Source organism: Condylura cristata, unplaced genomic scaffold (assembly GCF_000260355.1).
Source record: "Condylura cristata isolate star-nosed mole 26May11 unplaced genomic scaffold, ConCri1.0 scaffold00011, whole genome shotgun sequence".
NCBI lineage: Eukaryota > Metazoa > Chordata > Mammalia > Eulipotyphla > Talpidae > Condylura > Condylura cristata.
This window is the reverse complement of record NW_004567112.1, coordinates 23,337,905-23,360,501: the sequence shown is the minus strand read 5'-3', so window position 1 is coordinate 23,360,501 and position 22,597 is coordinate 23,337,905. Positions and strand designations below refer to the sequence as shown.

General features: G+C 35.4%; 1 protein-coding gene across 7 annotated transcripts in view; it reads right to left on the bottom strand.

Annotated features, from left to right (window-relative positions):
- The window catches only part of CPEB3 (cytoplasmic polyadenylation element binding protein 3), a 172,405-nt gene that overhangs the window by 57,415 nt on the left and 92,393 nt on the right, over positions 1 to 22,597 (bottom strand). For all 7 annotated transcript variants that reach the window (XM_012723761.1, XM_012723762.1, XM_004680631.2 and 4 more), the window contains 2 exons: positions 11,234 to 11,401; positions 9,554 to 9,643 (listed from right to left, as the gene is read on the bottom strand). In XM_012723761.1, coding sequence (XP_012579215.1) covers positions 9,554 to 9,643; positions 11,234 to 11,401 — 258 coding nt within the window. The remainder of the gene's footprint in view (positions 1 to 9,553; positions 9,644 to 11,233; positions 11,402 to 22,597) is intronic.

The window sequence follows — 22,597 nt, the reverse complement described above, 5'->3', positions numbered from 1 at the left end:
ATGCCTTTTGCAGCAACATGGATGGAGCTGGAAAAGATCATGCTTAGTGAAATAAGCCAGAAAGAAAAGGAAAAATACCGGATGGCTTCACTCATAGCAGGAGTAGAACCGACCAGGCGAGAAAGTAATAATAATAATGAACAGCTATATACCAGAGACATTTTGTGAGGGTGGAGTGGGGAATGGGATCAAAAACAGTGGGGGGAAGGAAATGTACTAGACTATGGTGATGGCACATGGGTGATTTGGTGATGGGAAGCCCACAGGGATTACAAATGAGATGAAAAAATGGACAAAATGATGTAAAAATAAGCTATTATTTAGAAAAATTCATCCTTGTAAATAGTAACACAATTTGTCAGAAGGTAGCTGAAACCTGTCTTCCTATCCCCAAAATGATACATGCTAGCAAAACAAATGGAAACTATCTATTATTCACCAGAGAAAACAATATAAACTATTGGCCTGCTAGATTCAAGACTGACTAATAAAAGCAATGTCTATTAGGAAAATACACTTCACTGAGGTGATGTTCAGTTTAAAACATTGTATTAGAATAAAATGATCTTTAAGGAACTGCCGACTCTTAAATTTGATAGATTTTACTCTGAGCAAGTAAATGAACTCACTATAAAGATGAAATTCAGTCACTTAATAGCCATTTAGGGTCAAGCCACTAAGACAGGTATGTAAGGTATTGGGCATAGAGCAGTGACCAAAACAGAAAAATACCCTACTCTCATAAAATGTACATTTCAATTTGGACAGTAGACAAATACATAGTTTTTTCAAGTTATGATAAAATTAAAAGAAAAAGAAAATTAGGGTAAAAGAAGAAATAAAACGAGGGTAAGGATAGAGAATAAGAAGGTAGAGGTGCTGCTGTTTTAGATACAGAAATCAGAAGAGATCTCTCTAATAAGGTGGCATTTGAACAAAGGTTTATTGAAGGGAAAAGATGAGCAGTCCATTCTGAACTCTGGTTTCTGACATAATGAAGTACTATTGCTTTGAGAGGCCTTAATTGACCTCAAGGAAAAGCAAAGAAGTCAGTGTGGTTAGACTAGGTAAAGGAGGGAATGATAGGGGAGGATTATCAGAAAATATCAAAGACTCAATAGATGAGCCCCCAGAGGAAAAGGCTACAATGATTCAAATAGAGGATTCATACTGAATTGGTTCCTAGCTTCTATTAGGGTCCATTATATTCCAAAAAGAAAAATCTACAACTCCAAATATGCTGCAGATGTGCAAATTAACATAAATTTCATAAAGAAAATAGCATTGGGAAATCATGTGCTATAAAATCTGGAGTCACTGAGATTTTCTTTTCTTTTTTTTTAAACTCTGGCTAAGCTTCTGCAAATTTATCCTAAAGAAAATAATATGGCAGAAAAAAAACCATATAAAAAATATTAACAGAAGCATTATATATAGGTTAAAATGACCAATTTAGCAAGTTGGTTAGCAACTTGCAATTAGCAATTAGCAAGTTATCATAAAAAATTATGATGCAATAATAGATGAGGCAGCCTCTTTATTGTGGAAACAATGCAGGGAGAAGGGGAATAGAAAATTGCATTTCTGGGTCTCCCTGGGGTTAAAGCACACCACTATGAAGCTATCTGCAGGCACTGCAGCATGACTTTGATCACAGGCCATGGAGGTGACCCACATGATGCAGCAGACCTTTCCTGTCTCACCTGCTCCCTTCAACAGTCTGCCTGTTCTGTTCCCCACTCTGTCTCTGGTGAATCCTCTCAACTCCCTGGCTTGTGCCCCAGTTCATATATGCATAAATAAATAAATCTTTAAAAAAAAAGAAAATTACATCTAGTCTGTTATCACACCCCCTCAAAAAAAGTTATATGTGAATAAGGATGGGAAGAAAATATAAAAATGACAGTTGGTTTCACTGGAGAGGCAGGTTTATTCTTACTGCCTATTTAAAAAACATGGACACTTGTTCACTGCAAACCAGAAAATTTTGTTCTAGTTTTACTACTTCACTATAATATTAAGGCCCAGAAATTGAATAACAATAGAAAGTACTATGATCACATCTTTGACAAAAGGGCTACACACATCTCTATTAAGTGAGGGTCTTTTCAACAACCTTGTAATATGTGATGGATGGTCCTTGAAGCTTCTTTCCTTAGCCACCATAGTCATCCCACTGCTTTACTCACCCCTGTCTCCACAGTCATGCCCTCTTCTCCTTTCTGGTTCCTAGCTAAATGTACTATTATCTTCTTTTCATTTTTCTCTTCTTCCTCTCTATAAAGATTAATGTGGAAAGATGTGTACCTCAGTCCTAAGTCCCTCATCCCAAAATTCCTAATCACAATTACAAATGCCCCTAGGAATTTCCTCTCAGATTAGATGTAGGAACATACTGACTCCTAGATGCCTTTAATCAAATCACCACCATACTGAATTGACTTTCTCTCTATTTATAACCTATGCTCATCAGGGCTGTGATTCTTCCACTCGATGAATGGCACAATCCTGACATCAAATCTATCACTGTCACAATCTACTCTATCACTAAGGACCACCAGTGCCTTTCTCCCCCCATCCTAGTAATATCTCAAGGCTAAAATCTTAAGTCTTCATGTTATTACTTATTATGAACTTAATTGCAGAAAGCTCCTAAATTGTTTTTCTGATTCTTGCTAAGAAACTAAAATCAAAGGAAAAATCCCAAACTCTCCCTTACTAAAAAAATAGTCTAAATGATATCTGAATACTATGAAAGTATTCTATATGTATTTTCTCAACAAGCCAGAAGTGTTAGACACTATTCCATTATTCCCATTGTATGTTAAAAAATAAGAGATTTAAGAAATTAACTATTAATCTTAGGAAGATTAATAACAATAGTGGTGGGGAGTAATGGAACAGACTGGCAACCCATGCAGCTTACTCCAGAGTCTATACTCTTGACCACTGGCTATTTATTCCAAGTCCTAGGTCTGGTAGTTGGGCTGCAGACTCGCCTTTATAAAAGTCTGCCTTGAACATGCCTCTGGACCATCCTAGCTCTGAATGAAAATATTAAAGCACAATATTCAAAACTTGGGGATCTCAGGTCAGCTTGCCTAGTTCAATTTCCAGTCTTACCAATTATCACAAGACTGTAGATCAAACATCTGCTTTTAAATGTTTCTACTTCTGTAAAACAGGAATTATAAAGATGCCAACTCTGTGGAATTGTTAACATCAAGTGAGAAAATAGTAACCCATTCCCTGTCTCACAACAAGCCTTAAGTAAATGTTAGCCATCTTAATTATCATAATTCCAGTTCCCTGCAATTTCTGCCTGTTCTGGTCTTGTCTTGCTTTTGAGACCAAGGTCTTACATAGCTCATGGAAACTGTTCCTTTCCTAGATGTCTAAACTATTTTTTGCTCACATGTCATTAACCATTAATTGATGTGCATTTTAATAAACATCATTAATAATAATGACAATATGCAGGGGTTGTTCTAAGCACTAAGCATTGAATTATTTTCTTTAAGACTCATCACAACCTTTTGAAATATGTATTATTAATATCCCTCTTTTTCAGGGTCTGGAACTAAAGCATAGAAAAAGGTTAGACAGCATGCATCGGGTCATATCTACTAGAGAAAAACCAGTAAGTTCAGCTCCAGAATTCATGCGCTTTACCATCACTTAAAGTTCCTCATATCTGTACTTTCATGTCTCCTAATATTAGGACACTGCAGTCTTCTCCAAAACAAGATTATTGTCTTGCCTAGATCCCCCACAGGCCAGATATACTCTTCCACAGATGGATATACAACACATAGATTCGGATCAATATAGCCAATGGTGTGTGATCATTTGTACTGAGCCTTAAGCTGTCTGTTGGCATTTAATATGCTCTTTTGTCACCCCTTTTCAGTAAGTGCTACAAATTACCTTTACCCAAGTTATTATATAAAAAAAAAATGGTGATGATCAGTATTCTGTATAAATGTGGAATTTGGTTCATGGGAAAACGTCTTCTCAGGCTCACAGTGTCAATTCTCTTCAGAACTAAAGAGCGTACAAACACATTCTCTGTGTTTTCCTCAATATTTTGACTAGTAGTTAGATTTCTTTTTGTCAAGATGTAGCAAACAAAGATTTTTGCTTCTTTTCTTTCAGTAGTTACGTGAAGATATTTAAAACTAATACTTCTGCTTGACCTAGTTCAATTTTGTCTTCCCTCCAAAGAAAGCACCTCACAAGTGCCTCTATGTTCACTTTCTCTGAGAGTTTAGATAAATTCAGAGGGGAAAAAAAACCCTCAAGGTTCTTTCTATTTTCAGACTTATTTATTTATGCATACAAGAACTGGAGTGTAGGCCAGAGGTGTTGGGGGTGAGGATTCACCAGAGGCAGAGCAGGAAGCAGAACAGGCAGATCTACTGAACTATACAGCTGAGGGAAGCAGCGGGTTAGATAGGAGAGGTCTGCTGTACCATGTGGGTCTGCTCCTGGCCTGAGATAAAATTCATGCCACAGTTGCTGGCCATAGCTTGCTAGTGCTGTGTCTTTAACCCCTGCACCACCAGCGAGGTCCAAGGTTCTTTCTTTTGTATAATTTTCTCCTCTCTCAACAACACTGCAAGCACAATTTCTTCATTTCTTCACAAGTACAAAGGTACTTTTCATATGAAGTTCTCCCTATATGGTACTCCTCTGACTTTTCCATTTTTAGGCCTGTTGACAGCTTAGATGTCAAAGAAACTGTCTTTCCATATTCTCAATATAAATTGATGCCCTCTGTTTAGTCTCTCACTCCATACTTTTCCTTTAGAGAACTATCACAGTTTGTAATTGTGTTTATTTTGTTACTATCTGACTAATTTATTTCCTTTACAAGATTATAAATTCATGAGGTCTAAGACCAAGTCATGCGGTCTAAGATCAAGTCACACTCTGACCTCCATGCCTTCCTGTCTCTTATATTTTCAGCAGTGCGCTGGAAAACAAGCTATTACCTAATAAAACTGTTCTAGAGAGGCTTGTCATATCTTCAAGTGGCTGAATGAATAGATTGGTGGCCCTTGTGCTGGAGAGGGCCAAGTCACCTTTTCCTGATACTCTGCTGGCCTACCATCACTTAATGGTATACCAGATTGCTATTTTGCTCTACATAGATTTTAAGCTCTCCATAAGTCATAGAAATGCACATGGTTTATGAACCCCTATTCCACAGCCATACAGGTTAACCTGCTAGATGAGTGAATGACTTTGTTTGTTTAATAGGTGGATACTTTATGAGAAAAAGGGCAAAGGGTTCACAACAGTGGATGTTTCATGTTTTCCTCTTACATCTAAGTCTAAAATGTGCAAGCAAAGCAACTGCATCTAATGACCAACTTTAGGTGACCTAGAGAAAAGTATAATAGACAAACAAGAGTGACACTCCCAAAAGGTACAGACCTGAATTAAGACCTAAGGAATTTAAGAAAAAGAAGCAAAACGAGAGGACATTAGGAAGAAGGTACAGAACAACTTTGGGTCAGCTACTTAGATGCTCCCACGTTCAAAGCAATGGGTGAGGAATAGCAAAGTTACTTCAGTCTTTGAACAATACCACATTTCTTGACACCCTCTCCAAATAGGTCAAACAGTAGTTGAGAACAAAACACAACAGGATCCAATAGCATAATAATTATATTTTCTTCCTGACCCCAATCACCAAAAAGCATTCTACTCTGTGTGGATGCAACCAGAGGGTCAGCATCAGGAGATTTTCTTCTTGGCCTGGTTCTCACTGGACCATCTCAGTACTTAATCTCAACTAAAAAATGAAAGTACCAGATCTAATTTTCTATAGTTCTATACCACTATGCTGTAATACAGGAGTGGTACCAAAAAACCATGGAGTTTACAGAGCTGTTAAACTCTCTATTACTCAGGCCAACTCAAATATTCTCTCTTCAATTCTCAGAAATAAATTTTAATAGGATACTATAAAAGTGATATACCAGATACGACAAAAACTCAGGCAAAAAAAAAAAAAGATAATCAGGAAACCATTATATAGAAGGTATGACTGAGAGAAATGAAAATATTTAACTTGGAAAAGCAAAGAGAAACTGAATAGTCCTCTAAGTATCAAAAGATAAAGGTCATAATGGTGTCTTACTCTATTTTACTTTGTAAGACAGAGTTCACCAATGCAAAAGCAGGCAAACATTTGATTCAAAAGAAGAAAGTTAAACAACCTAGCGAGGTCTTCAAATACATACATTTTCTCTGAATAAACTTTTTTTATTACTGGATTTCTCAGAAGCAAAATTAGTAATTCTCTGCGCTATTCAGTGCAGTAGTCTCAAAGTTTCTACAAAGAAATCTGAGGGTCACATATAGTCTCTGCTACATATTCTCCTTTGTTTTTATAACCCTTAAAAATAATGAAAAATATTCTTAATGTGCAGTTTACACAAAGATAGGTATTTCTAATCACTATTCTAGAGGTATTGTCCAACAGAAATATGAATCATGTATGTATTTTAAAGTTTTCCTAGATCTAAATAAAAAAAATGGTGGTTAATTTTAATATTTTACTTAGTGCTCAGTAGCTGCAGGTGGCTGGTGGCTATCACTACCAGACAGAGCAGTTCCAGAGAAGCATGTCACTGAGAAAACAGCAGAGATGACCTTCCAATAAAACCTAATTCTAATGATTCAAATCAATGGGGGAAAACAACTGGGATAGTCTATATCTGACTACTGGTATGACTGATATGTACCTGGAAAAATAAAGCTCGATTCTTTTTTGTATCATACTCTGACATAAATTCCAAACAGAAGTGAGGTGTCATTTTGAAAAAAATGAAATTTAAATGACAAGTAAAATGAGAAATCCCCTCTCCTTCTCCAGATGTTATTTTAACCATGTGATGAGCAAAGACTGAAAAAAGCCATTCCCCAGAAAACCTGAGTTTTGTGAGTCAGGTTCTACAGATAGGAATTTAAATGTGTATGACCTTCCTTAAGGGTAACTTTGCAATTTGTATAAACATGTACCCTGCTTTTAGAAATCTTCCCTAAGAAAACTTTAAGAGGAGAAAAAGATGAAGATGCAAGGATATTCACTAAATATGAGAGAAAACAACTGGCAGTCACTTAAATGTATATCAACAGAACTAATTAAATAAGTCCTTAACAATGTAGGTTTCTCATAGCAAGATGTTAACATTGCTGGGGAGGTTGAAAGGGGGTAATACAGACTATTAAATAACATGCATGTGGTCCCATCTGTGTAAAATTTTAAATTTTATATAAATATATATTCACAAAGAGATATTTGAAGGTTATTTAATAAAATGTACAGAGTGGCTATCTTTCAAAAGAGGTAGATTTGGAGTAATTTTCTTTTATGACCATATACCTATTTATCTTTTTCAACTAGCATTCTTAGAAATATCTTTTACACATGTCATCATAAAAAGTGCTACATGATGGAGCCCTCCCTGGCGGCACAAAAAGGTTAGAGCACAGCACTGCAAGCTAGCTGCAGCTGCTTCAGTATGAGTTTGATCCCCAGCCCTGGAGGTGATCCACATGGCATGGCAGACCTCTCCTGACCCGCCGACTGCTCCCCTCAGCAGTGTACCTCATCGATCTGCCTGTTTTGCTTCCCACTCTGTCTCCGGTGAATCCTCATGCTGCCTCTGCACTTCTGGCCTATACCCCAGTTCTGTATACATAAATAAATAAATCTTTTTTTAAAAAAAAAAAAAGTGCTACATGCACTATTTATAATAGGAAACAACCCAAATTCCCAAAAATAGATGACTGTATCGAGAAGAAGATATGGTGTATATACAATGGAATACTACTCAGCAATACAAAAGATAAAACTCAAGCCATTTGCAGCAACATGGATGAAGCTAGAAGGGATTATGTTCAGTGAAATAAGTGAAAAGGAAAACGAAAATTATTGGAGGGTTTCACTTGTAGGAGGAATATAGGGGAAATAAATAATGGGTCAGGAAAAAAATAAACAGGCAACTATAAATCACAGGCATTCTTCAGAGGGAGAGTAAGGAGAAGGATCAAAATGAGGGTGGGAAGAGCACAAGAGACTATGGTGAATTGGATGAATTGGTGGGGACTACACCTGAGAAAAGAAAGTAAACATTATACAAAAATGAACAATGATTTAAAGTATAAATATATATATATATATATATATATATATATAAGTGCTACATGCACCACAGTGTGGTGAGCAGATTCTTCCATTATAATAACATTGTCTGGTTTTGCATGTGCAAAAACCATTATTAGGAAAATCTTTTTAGAGTGTTTTATACAAAGCACAGTGTGACAAACTCATTCATTCACTGAAATAATGCTACATTAATTAAATGTGCTTTTTAAAAAAAAAGATTTATTTATTTATGAATACAGAACTGGGGTACAGGCCAGAGATGCGGAGGGTGAGAGGATTCACCAGAAACAGAGAGGGAAGCAGAACAGACAGATAGTCGAAGTATACTGCTGAGGGGAGCAGCAGGTGGGCCAAGAGAGGTCTGCCTCGCCATGTGGATCTCTTCCTCTCCTCGGGGCAGGGGGATACTGAACTCATGTGGAAGTGGCTTAAGCTTCTTAGTGCTGTGCTTTAACCCACTGCACCACCAGGGAGGGCCTAAATGTGCTTTTATGGAGTGTCATACATGTACCACAAAGTGGTGACCATATCCTCTCATTGAAATAATAAGCATGATTATTTATTATAAAACTTAATTTTTTAAGTCCAGAAATTCTTGAAAGATTATAATTGAACCTATATAAGGCACAGGAAGGACATGCATTTTGATTCCATCTTCTTGTGATGAATAATGTTACACAATCAAATATATAAAAAAAGATAAAGACATCCTTGAAACTTAATGCATAGAATGTAACACAAGAAGAAAGTATCTAATCTAGGAACATACCCAGAGCTAGTATGACCAGAAAAATTCCCCAGATTTTGCAGATATGAAAACTAGGAACAAAGTAAAATTTTTCATACCTTCATAATCTATCAAAAAGCTACCGAAAATAAGTGAAATAAAAGTCACATGTATGATCTTTTGCCGGTTTGCTTCCATTCCTAAGGAAGCTAAGATGCTGAATAAACAGACATAGAAAAGATAATTTCATACAATGTCATTTTCAGCCACCAGGCTGTCAAAATTTGGGGTTTATAAAATCTAAAAATCCCACATATGGGATGCAAATAAAATTTGACTCTAAATAATCTTTTCTTTTCCCATCACTGGTATCCTAAAAACCCTAGAATTTTTTCTCTCAAATAATGAGAACCTCATGTGGGGCTCACTTACAATGAACTCAGAGGAGTCCCCATTAATAAAACAGATGCCATGAAATAATCAGTGTACTCCTGGGGATGGCTTCTAAAGGCAAACAGTAGACACAGAAAAAGATGATCAATGTTAAAATGTTTTCTTAATTGGGGGGAAAAGTCAACAGCTATTCCAAGAGTTGAAGGCAGCCTTTTATTGAACTGCACATGGAGACATTTTAAGTGCCTTACCTTTAGGAGGAAAATAGGACTTGCTTTCAGCTTTGTGAGGCCAGTCCACAACCAGAGGCCCAAACCTGCGAAAGCTGGCAGTGATCTCATCTAAAAACAAAAAAGGAATCTGAGCAAAAAGAAAAAAACATCGAAGATAGAGAAGCATAAAACATGCATTTTTATTTAAAAAAACATTTTCAGGACTATTTTCCTAAGCAACTTTACATAAATCAAATTCACTAAAGGAAATACCATTGCTGGGGGTGGAGGGGAGGTAGTACATTTGGTTATTCACTTTAGCCATGAGAATGTGTTTCTAGCTATATTTCATTTCCCTTCACTGACAATAAATTTGATATAAAGAACCTGTATGAAAAAAACTTGACATTAACTAAGATTACCTCTCTGTTAAGTAAAAAGAGATTCTCAAAATAGGAGTGTTCTGTTTTAGAAAGAAGCAAAACCAAAAAGGCAAAATATGCTTTCACCTATATGAAATAATCTCTACAACCTCTGAGGTTATTATTCCTAGACGATGATTATTACTTATCAATCTAAAATTATTAATCTAAGATTACTTTAGAGATAGATCATGATTCTTTTGGTGAGCAGTAGAATCAGTAAGTAGGTAATTCTACTGCTTTTTGTTTAAAGTCAACAGTCTCTTTCTTTCAGACTGTATATCCTCTAAAGAAAATGTTTCAAAAATTATAGCCAATAAATCAATCTTTTCCTTCTGCCTTTTGGCTAAAAACAGAAGGTTATAATTTAGCTCCCATTCATGTTTAAGCTGCCACTCTCTCAGCCATGACCAAACTTTGTCTTAAAGAAAAATCTAGTAGATGGGCAAGATTAACTTTAGCATAACAACAGTTTAGAGGGAACAGTCTAGCAATAAAGCTACTGTTAGAGATTATTTTTCTCTCTCATGAAAAGAGAAAAATCATGATGTATTAGAGAAATGTTATAGCTAGAATATTGGTGAAAATTTCTATTTTAACATATTTTTATAGCAGATCCAAAGCCTACCTACTAGCACCAGAGCTATATTTTTCCCTTAAGTTAATTTATTTTGTCCATGCAATAAATATTTTTGACAACCTATGCTGACTGGCTTTGGGCATAAGTGAAAACTCACTTTCAGACTGGTGGTATCTGAAAAATATTTTTAAGGAAAAGTCTAATTAGACTTCATTCTTTGACAGGCTAAATGTGGATTATGCTTCTCATTAATAGATTATCTATTAAAATATTTGATGGCATGTGATTAATAAGCCAAAGATCTGGAATCAGACTGATTTTTGAGCTCCAACTGTACCATTAGCTACATAAAGTTGGAGAAGTTGATAAAGTGTGCCTTATGGGATAGTTTTGGGGATTAAATGAGATAATGTAATGAGAAGCACTTAGCACAATATTGGGCTAATGGTAAGAACTTAATAAATATTAGTGCATTATTATTTTAAAATGCATTCCCAAATTAATATTCAGAAAATGGGAAGCTACGGGGAGACTATCTTGTATGAACACAAATGAACAGCACAATCTATTACTTCCCCATCTATCAAATATTCCTCTCATTTCCAGTACTTTAAGATAGGGATAGCTTAAAATTGGCATGGAGAAGAGAGGTGAGGCAGTCAAATGACACAAAGAACAAACCTAGTCTTTACAAATTAATTAATGAACACATAGTACCTTCATCGATATCAGGAGGAAGGCCTCCAACAAACACCTTTCTAGAGTAGCGTTCTACTCGTTCTCCATTTTGACAGCGAGTGGGAGAACTTAAGCCAGATGATAAGGATTGATCACCATGACTGTCGTCCAGGAAAGCATCTTCAAAGGGAAAGAGAGAAGACCGACCTGAAACAAATGTGGGAGTTTCTATAGTTAAAATTATTTTCTTGGATAACAAACGTTTTATTAGGAACCAAATTGCAGAGCACAGCATACAAAACAAACAAAAGTATTCTGAGTATTTCAATAGCATAAGCAACTATAGATTACCAGGTTTAGAAAAGTTTATACCATCATTTTTTGTGTAAAGGTCTGTATAATTCAGAGGTGAATGGACTGATACTAAGCAAGAAGCATCAAAAAATTCCAACTATTTGACCGTGAAAAAAAAATCACTACATTTTACTAATACAGTCCCTATCACTGCTACTTTGAACAGAAAGTTTAAGTGCTGCTTTTCCTTTCCCCCAGTTGCTTCTTAAAATAAATGGGAAAGTTATTTTTATTCACAGATTTTTCTTTTCTTTTTTCATGATGACCTTAGAGGTTCAGTTCTAAAGATCAGCTCTGTTAATTAAGACTGATAACTTCTCTTTTGAGAACAGGACTAAAGATAATCACGTTTTCTTTGCCGTTCCAAGGCACTTAAATTTGAAAATAATCACTTGCAATAATAAAAGGTGAGAGAAGTAAATGAAAAGAAATTACAGATGTAATTTGGAATTACAAATGTAAATGTGCTTATAACATGTTTACTCTGCTGATCCAGGTGACATTTTGCACAACTCAAAAAGTGATTTTCACTGTTAACTCTATAGTCAAATGGTTTGTTGGGCAAAGGCACCTAGCAATTCCACATGACTATAAAATATCATTCAGCCTAATAATAAATATAATACAATAATGCCACCTGATATTGCATAATAAATCCAAGTTTAAAGACAAATATATTTCCTGTTTGAGTCAGTGAGTTCCTGGCAAAACTTTCCTCTGTATTCTACTCCAAAAATTAACTGCTTTGAGCACTCTAACTTTTGAAAGAAACAAAAAAAGTAAATGCATATTCTAAAAAGGTATCTTCCCCAATTATTTTGTCTATATTTCCCTAAAACTATGTACTATGTCACTATAGCCAGTGTGCAAAAACAAAATATAAGTAGCCTTGGAAATAATGAACATTTCCATCCTTTAACAAAAAAGTTACTAACGTAACTTTTTTTTTTTTTAACATACAGATGGTATAAGAATGACACTGCTTTGATATTAGGAGTAAATACATAAAAGAACCAAAAACTTTTTTTTTCTGTTCTTCCAAGCTTAGCTACAGAACAAAAGAACAGAATAAAAAAATGTCACCTAGATTTTTCAGTTGGATAGGAACAAACAACTGACAGTAAGTTTTCATTCCTTCATGTTGTTTTGATTACTGGGGGAAAAAATAAAACTGTAGCAACTATGGACAAAATGAGTTTCCCAAAGAAATCTAGGAATGTTCTTCCATGTCTGTCAGTTTTACTTTTTACATAATCCACACTCAGCAAATAATATAGGCACACACCCAAATCAGCATTTCCCACAGAATGTTCCTACCCCCACCTTTTATCTGCAACACTAGCAATATAAGATGCTCAGAAAGCAAAAGTGGAAAGAGGGACAACTAATAATATTTAAAAATATTGAATACTTTATGATTCTCCCAGAGACACAATTCACATTAGAATACAAAAGACGTGGAAAACCTCTGCAGTAAAGAAACTTAATCCAGCATTACCTGAACTTAACATTAAGGCCCTTCAACATAAATAACTCAGTGGAAAACACTTGAAGACAACAGGATTGTACATTCCAGGAACACCAAACAAATAATTTATGTCCCTGAGTTTGGTGAGAGAAATAGGCACGTCCATAATTACTAAACAGTGACACAAGAGCACAATATACTGTCTCACTAGAGCTATGGGGTGTGTTGGGAAGGGGGCAACCGGGGAATGGTGGTGGTGATGAGACAGTTAGAGTGATTTCACAGGAGAGCAATCTTGAGCAGAATTTTGTGAATGTAGGACTTTATCTGCTAAAGAATAAGAACCCATAGAGAACAAACTTTCAAAAAAACTCTCACCTTTCCCTTTATAGAACTGCTTTACATTCCCTGCAACCTCAATAAACATAACTATTATCCACACCCAATTCAACCAGAAATCTACAAGTCACTTTAGAATCTCATGTCTAATCCATCTCTCCTAAGTCCTACCAATACAGACTACAAAATTAGTCTTCAATCCATTCCCTCACTCCATCTTCAGTCCTAGCTCTGGTCCAGATCACTATCACCACTTTCCTGAACAGTCTAATGAGTCCTCACAATAGCCCGTTTATCTACTGATTTCTACCTGTACTCCACAATAGTCTAAACCCTCTCAAAATTTTTTCATGGCTTTGGATAAAGTAGACCATCACTGTAAACAATATGGTCTCTGCCTCACTCTACTACATCATAGTTGTTGCCTCTCCCTCTAGTTTACTAACCTCCAAAAAGGCACACCTGTGTTGAGCTTCCTGATTATTCTTCCTAGTCTCTGACCCTAAACACAAGATGTGACCCTCCCCCTCCAAAACAAACATACCTTTCTCAGCTCCTCATTTTCTATTTAATTCCAATTAATTCTTCAGGTCTGTGCAGGAAAAGTTATTGTCTAAGGAGGACCTTTCTGACCTTTTAGAATTAGGTTAGGTCCCCTTTTCTGCCTACTCATAGCACTTGCTCCAGTTCCCATTATTTATTATTGGGTTTTTATTTGGTATTTAATTCCTGAACACCATCAAATGTAAGTTCCTTTAGGAAAGGAACAAATTTAATCTTGTTCACCACTGTATCTTCCTATCCTATCCATTATACTAAATGTAGGCTATAAAGGTACATAAAAGGCACTGAAGATATCCTATAAAAACTGAGACCTTTCCAACATGGAAGCAGCCCAAATGCCCAAAAGTAGATGACTGGATAAAAAAGATGTGGTACATATATACAATGGAATATTACTCAGCAACCAAAAAGAGAAACACATGTCTTTTGCAGCAACTTGGATGGAGCTGGAAAAGATCATGCTTAGTGAGATAAGCCAGAAAGAGAAAGAAAAATACCGGATGGTTTCACTCATAGCAGGAGTATAATGGACCAGGCGAGAAAATAACAAAAATAATGAACAACCATATACCAGAGACATTTTGTGAGGGTGGAGTGGGGAACGGGATCAAAAACGGGGGGTGGGGGGAGGGAGGGAAATGCATGGGACTATGGTGGTGGCACACGGGTGATTTGGTGATGGGAAACCCGCGGGGATTACAATCAAGATGGAAAAAAAAATGTGCAAAATGATGTAAAAATAAACTTTTGTAATAATTAAAAAAAAAACCTGAAACCTTTCCTATTGCTTCCAATTGTTTAAACATTGCATCCTATACTCTATTTTTCAAAAGCAACAGGAAATATCCCCAATTTTCAAATTAATATGTTTCATTCTAATACTTGTTCTCTCTCTCTCTCAAATTATACTTACACCCTAGAAGACTCTGATCCTGTCTAATCCATCTTGCAACTTGTCAGAATGACCTCTATAAAATGTTTCTGGCAATGTTATTCTCTATACTTCAAATCCCACAATAGCCATCATCACCCCCACCAACAAAAATAGAGTTGAAGAAATCTGAGGCTGCCCAGATAAGAAATGAAATCTTGAACTAGAGCAATGAAGGAGAAGATGTTCAAGACACCCTGGAACAAAGACAATTTTCTTTCTTCAAGGCCAACATAATCACAGCTTCTCCAGAGTATTTTAGCAAAGAAAATAAAAGAGATAACTGTAAAAATTCTTAAAGTTTTAAAAACTAGTTATGGGTAGTTTAGAAACTTTCCAGAGTTTTAAAAACACAGTTCTGTGTCTTACTATTTAGAGTACTACAGAGTTTGGTAATAAAGTTACCCTTGGAAACTGCTAAGAATTCACACATACATAATTTTTAACTGTGGGTAAGAACTAAGAACAAATTCTCAGAACCCAATCCCCAGATCTATTTAATATGAACTCAAAATCTGCTTTTAGTAAATTTCCCCAGTGATTCTTTTGCTAGAGTTTAAGAACCAATGAAACAGAGATTATTTGTTTTCAGCAGGCAATCACTGAAAGACATATTTTATGAATTTGGAAAAAATCCAAGTTCAATCAAGTTAGGGAAACAGAAGTAAAATCTATAATCTAGTCAACCATACTGTAAAGTGACAAATTGAAGTGCTGATGGAACAAAATGTTAGTCTGCAGGAAGCTTTTAAAAACAGAAATGTAGGGGAGTTTGGCAAGATGGTGGCAAAGAGCTGGTTTTGCCACCTCCATATATAGACAACTAAAATGCAGCAAAGCAAAATTAATAACCCCGGAAAATAAATGAATGACTACAAGCATCCATCAGGATGCAGGATCTGAAAGAACTAAGAAAACTGTAATTGAACTGTATTTGCAGCAATATGGAGGGGCGGGGCATAAATAAAAGAAGGAGAGGCAGTTGCTTTATGGAGGCTCCGTACAGCTGACTACAGGACGGACACATACTCACAAAGGGAACTTGAAGACATGGCATGGCACTGAAAAAGTGGGTACACAGAGTTGGCATCAGGATAAAGGAAAACTTTATCCATCAGGAAAACTACAAGTGTAGGTGCACTGAGTGATCCAAAGGCTCACATTTGGAACCTGTAACAACTTGGAGAACCCAGATAGATCACCTAAGTGTCCACATAGAAGAGGCTTTTATTTGAGCCTGAGACTATGCTAGTCAAAACAATGACTTACCACCACCCAGGGCCAAAATAAGACAACAAATGAATACTTTCACTAACCAGAATTTAAGCACCATGATCTTAACAACAGGAACAAGTACCCCCAGGAAAGTCTGAGTATGCTGCCCATACTCAGAAAACAAATGGAACAACTCCCAACTTGTAACCCTGTCTCAACTGTAACTTGCACTGCAGCCAGTGCTGTATCTAGTGTTCAAGCACAGTCTAAATGTTAAGGTTGGCTTGAGATTAGATGAGACACTTGGGCCAGGGAGCTGGCCTAAAGGGGATCACTGTGGATCCCAACCACATAACTGGCATGTTATGTGGAAACTTGAATCCTTGCCACTCACTGTAGGTGACCTTTCAATGCTCTATTGTCTTGGTTCCTTTCTACCAATTACCCCTTGCCAGGACTAGTTCTCCAGCCACATAAACAAGTGTAAAGGCAGCAGTCTGAAAGTTTATTCCTATTACAACCATAAAAGCTAAAAATGAAGAGACAGAAAAACACATCACACATGCTGGAGTAAAAAAAGCCTGAGTAAAGTCTTGGTCCATCAGAAAAGGCCTGAATAGGAATTTATGATAACGTTTGTAACAATGCATATGAATTAAAAAAGAAAAACTGGATGATGGAAAACATTAGTAGACTATAGACTAGGAAAATATAGATGTTGTAACTAGTACTACTGTATCTAAAAAAATATAACCAAATTAAAAAATACAATAGAGGGCATCAAGAGCAGACAAATGCAAGTCATGGACAGAATTAATGAGCTTGAAAGTACAAGTAGAACAACAAAAACAATTTTTTTTAAATGTTATATCAAATAAAACAAAATTCCAATTTAAAAGGGTAATAAGATGTCTCCCCAGAAATTTAAGAGTGCATGAAACCAGATTAATCGTCCATGTTAAGTGTGGTCTAATTTTTAAAAATAAATATTTGAACTCCAGTTTCTGTGCATTTGATGCACATCAACACATATAAATCTAGAATCAGAAAGAAGCTGGGGATTGCCACCTTTGCCCCTTGGGTACGAGGGGTGACAAGTATGCACTAACTATAGAGAAGTAGTCCCTTATTGTGTAAGTAGTGTTTCTTACATTTTTTTTTTAAAGAGAAACAACTCTCTGTAGTCTACTTATTTTGCAGAGTGTAAAGCTGTCATATCTTTTCCAGCAGGACTTACTCCTTCATTCCTAATTCTTTGCTGAAAAACCTTAAATCATTTAACATTCTTTTACACTCTAACAATATCAAATATGGAGTAGAAGGGCTTCCTACTCCCTCCACCACAAGGACTCCATCTACGCTGTTTTGGTTACTCTTAGAAATACAATTATGAGCAATGGATTTTAACAGCTCATGGCTTCCTTGATCAGTACTAGAGTAACTGTAAATATCAAAACTTGGCACATTTCTCACTCAATAACATACACTCACTTTGTTTTTGATAAAGTAAAGGTAGAAAAAATGTGAAAGATCACCAACCAAAGCCAGTTATAAGGGCTATTCTCTCCCGTTGGTTTACCTTTACTTCAGAACCACAAGAATATTACATACTGAATCAGTGTCTAGTTAATTTCTAACAGCTGTTCACTAGCATATTTGTTTTGGCAATTTTTGGTACTATGGCTCTCTGTTTTACGTGATATCTTCTTGTTTGTGAGATTTTATTTGTTTGTGTAGTAACTGAGACAATAAATGCAGATATATATCTGTACCAAAAAGCTGTTTTCTCAAATCCCTAAACTGCTACTTTCTGTTCAGATCTTTTATATTCTCTCTTTTGGATTCTTGCTGAGTAACAAAAAAAAACATTCATTTTCTACTTTCCTATATACCTAAAAAGTATAACCACTACATTTCAATTGACTGGACTGCATATAGTTTTTTGCTGAAAACTTTCTGTAAACATAATTGCCTTGTTCAGTTTTGTTGTAAACTGACTTATAGTAAGTACAATTGACATACTTTCTAATGTATTTGATAAGGACAATAAAATAAAGCTTTAAAAAAAGGTAATAAAAGAGACAGACGTTACATGGTGATTTAGAGCCTAATAAAATAAGAAGAAATATACCCACCCAGCCACCCCACCGCCCCCACACACTCACAGGCACACACACAAGAGGATGGAGAAACAAGATACATACAATAATGACTAACATAACTAAAGAGAGAAACTGACAGAAACCCAAGATAAGGAGACTATAATACCCCACTTAAAACTATGGACAGATCAACAGAGAATAAGAAAGAATAGCCTTAAATGAGGAGCTAGAACAAACAAGCTCAACAGATCTACAGAACACTCTAACTAAAAAATGTTGCATGCACATCTTTCTCAAGTGCATATATAGACCTTATGTTGGGACAAAAGTCAACTGTCAATAAAGGACAGCATTGGAAAATTAGATCAATATCGCTAATAAACACTTACACAAACATCTTCAGCAAAACATTACTAAATTCAGTTCAACAATACATCGCAAGGATCATACATCACAATCAAGTGGGATTTATCCCAGGGGTGCAAAGATGGTTTAATATATGCAAATCATTCAATCACATTTCAACAAAGGTAAAGATAACAATTTGATAATATCAACAGATGCAGAGAAAGCCCTTGAAAAGAATCAATCTCAACATAATAAAGGCTATATGCCACAAACCATCCACCAATGTAATACTTAATGGTGAAAAACTGAAAGCTTTTCCTTTAAGATCAAAAACAAGATAAGGAAAACCACCATCACCAGTTTAGCTTAATTTAGTATTAGAGGTTTTATCTACAGCAACCAGACAACAACAGGAAATAAAAGGAACTGAAGTCAGAAAACAAATGAAGCTAGCATTATTTGAAGAACACATATTATATCTAGAAAACCCTAAAATTCTACCAAAAAGCTATTAGAAAGATGCAGCTCTCCTACCCACTTGTGACTATGCAGAGCTTCTCTTTTTCTTTCACTCTTTCCTAATAAACCTGTCCTTTTAAAATGCAAAAAGAACAATAACAAAACTCCATTAGAAATAACTAAAGAATACAACAAAATGGCATGCAAAAATTCACAGCATTTTTATGTACAACCAACAAATCAGAAGAAAAAGATACTAAGAAAGTAATTCTATTCACAACTGCTTCAAAGAGAATCAAATATCTCTGAATTAACCTAACCAAGGAGGTGACTGTCCTATATAACAAGGTATTATTGAATCATTTGGATAGTGACACAAAGAGATAGAAAAATAGAAGGACATTCCATTTTCATTGTTGGGAAGAATCATATAACCAAAATGATGATTCTACCTAAAGTGAGATATAACTATAATATAATCCTCACCAAAATACCAGCAATATTCTTCAAAGACATTGAACACAAAATACTGAAATTTACATGTAACCATAAAAGGCCTCAAGTAGCAAAAGCAATCAGGAGAAAAAAGAAACAGAGACGTAAAAATACCTGACTTTAAACTCTACTATGAAGCAACAGTACTTAACATAACATGGCATTTGGACCTCCCTATTGCCAGCCACTGTGGCATGAATTCAAATCACTGGCTAGGGAGCCAACCCACATGGCACACAGACATCTACCATCCTGGGGCTCCTGCAGTTCCAGGGCACTTCTGGCCTGGTACTTTATTCCACACCAGACCCTTTTATCTTAGTCTTACAGGTAGCTCAGAAATTTGGAGGTTTAAAAAAATGAACTATGAAGTCTAGCTCTCTCCAGGAAAAAAAAAAAAAAAAGAAGTCCTTAAGTCAAGAGAGTTAGATTCTACTGCAGGCTTACTAGTATCTTGGATCAGACATTTTACTTACCTAACTCTCATTTACATAATGAGAGCTTTAAACCAGATGAATGGTATTCAAATCACTAGGGGCAACAGAATCCCCTTTAATACACAAAAATCTTACATAAAACCCTGAGATACAAAATAAACATACATGTCATATTTGGCATTACTAAGAGGGTATTGGTCAGGCAAAACAATGTGCTTATAAATGAACTCTTGACTTCTACCTTAAACTTATGGTCTCCCAGGGCCATTTCAACATGCATCCCAATTCACCCACAACTTCTCAAGCTAGAACTTGAATATCATTTTGAATCTTTATTCTCATTTACTTATTCAAATTTGCAATTTAATGCTATTAAGGTGGGTTGATTCTATTGTACAGAATACATTTTCCATTTGTTTACTTCTTTTCCTATCATAAAATATTATCACCTCTTGCCCAGTTTATTATCATTATCTCCTAACTTAAATGATCCACTTCCCCTCTCACTCTATATCAAACAGTAGGCAGTTAAAAAATATATATATGTATATAAATATGACCAATTGACCCTGCTTTAAGACATTCATAGATTTCCTTTTGTCCTCGGCCAAGTTCAAAATCCTTATCAGAAGCTAAAACCCAGAAAGATCAGATTTCCTTCCTTCCTCTAACTTCATCTTAAGATCATCTAACTTCATCTGCTCCCTCCCACCAAGCTTGGTCATTCTAGCATTGACTTACCTCCTTTCCTTTCCTTAAGGTGCCCTTTCTAATAACAACTACATATAATTTGCATATTCTACAGTTTACCAACTTCACCCATTTAATAGTCACTTCCTTTATCTCTGAACCCTCTTAACTTATGCAACCACTAATCTTCCTTCTGGGCATTTCAAAAAAGTATAATCACACAATATTCAATCTTTTGTAATTGCCTTTCATTTAGCATGTTTTCAAGGTTTATCAATACTTTGTTTGCCTCAAGTCTTTTAAAATAGTTGTCTTATAATATCTGGAATGTCCTTTAAAATATTCTTAGGGGAAAAAGAAAAGAAACATGTGAAATGAGAATGGCAAAATTGTTGTAATCACTGAAGCAGAATGAAGGAGATATATGGGTTCATTAAACTATCTGTGTATATGTGACAATTTATTTAAAGACAGTAGTCTATCCATCCTTTGGGTTTCAGTTTAAATAACAATTCTTCAGAGAAAAGCATTCTCCTTACAGGGAATCTCTCATTTTTTCCTGTCTAGTAGTTATCATAAATTTGAGTATAAAAATGTTTGTTTCACTTATTGTTGTCCTACTAGAGTGAACACTCAGTAGGGATACAGAACATATTTAAAGCCTAGCACAGCATATGATCCATGATAAGCATACAAACACTTAATGAATGAAAATATGGTACATCCGAGAGCCCCTCTGTTATTATTCCTATATGCCCTTCCTAGACCAACTTTTTCACAAATGTGAAAGCTAGTGATCTTATTTCTCTTACATTCTCCTGTGCCCAAATCTTCCTATTACTGTAAGATATAACACTTCATATATTAACATAAGCATGAATACTCAGCTTATGTCCATGCTTTAATCTGGAGCTGTCCTTTCCTTTACATAAGAAAGTTCACATAAAGATTTGAATTAACAAAATAGTAAGTTTATACCGCTGTCTCACTGATAAAGCTGATCTGTCTTCCTCTTAGGGAGGTTTTGGCAAAAAGCACTAACTCCAACTTGCTACACAAGTTGTTTTTATTGGATTCTTAGAAACTTTATTATCAACTAAGGGCACCTATTAATGTCTATGAATTTTATGGATTAAATATACAGAAGTACTTTTAAAAACAGTACTCTAATCAGTTATCATATTTGTTTATTGACATTACTGTAAAGAATCTTTCATATTTTTCTTGTTGCTTTTTAAGAAATTATATTAAAAATTAAACATTACATGGACAATATGGTTATACATATGAAGTCTTCAGAGGACCACAGAAACTTCTGTGAAATTAATAAAACAAAATACATTTTAATCAGGTATGCTATTAATGTATAGGCAGAGACCTTTTCTGACACTATCCATTAAACTAGTTCCTAACAGGGGCTGCAGTTATATAAAAAAACACATTAAAACCTGTAGAAACCAAAATACTCCTGATAAAATGTTAAGGTTATTTAATGTGAGTTTGATTCCATAAGGAAATAGGAACCTGTCTAAAATAAAAATTAGTAGCAATGAGAAATATGTTTGGACAATTAAATACTTTATATATAATCTATTTTCAACTTCTATTATTTCACATCTAATTCTTCTATTTCCCAAGTACTACTGTTTCAACTGCACTACTGGAAGCACACAAGCCTGAGATTTCTATGCCCAGGACTCAGACCCTCTTTTCAAAAATGATTAATCAAAGCCGCACCATCTTACTGCCAACACCTCTCTTCAGTTGGTCCCACTATATACACTCAAGAACATCTCTAAGCATCTGGTCTTGAAAAGTTCACTTCAGCCTTTCAGATTGAACCACATAGTTAAAGCCCATTCCTCTTTCATCACCTAAATAGTACCTGATATTCTAACTATTCTAGAAAATTTAGAAAAGTTCATTAGAAGAGCTGAAAGATTCCACTGACTGGATTCTTATTACCAGATCTCACTGTCATGGATAATGTCCTTTGCTTTC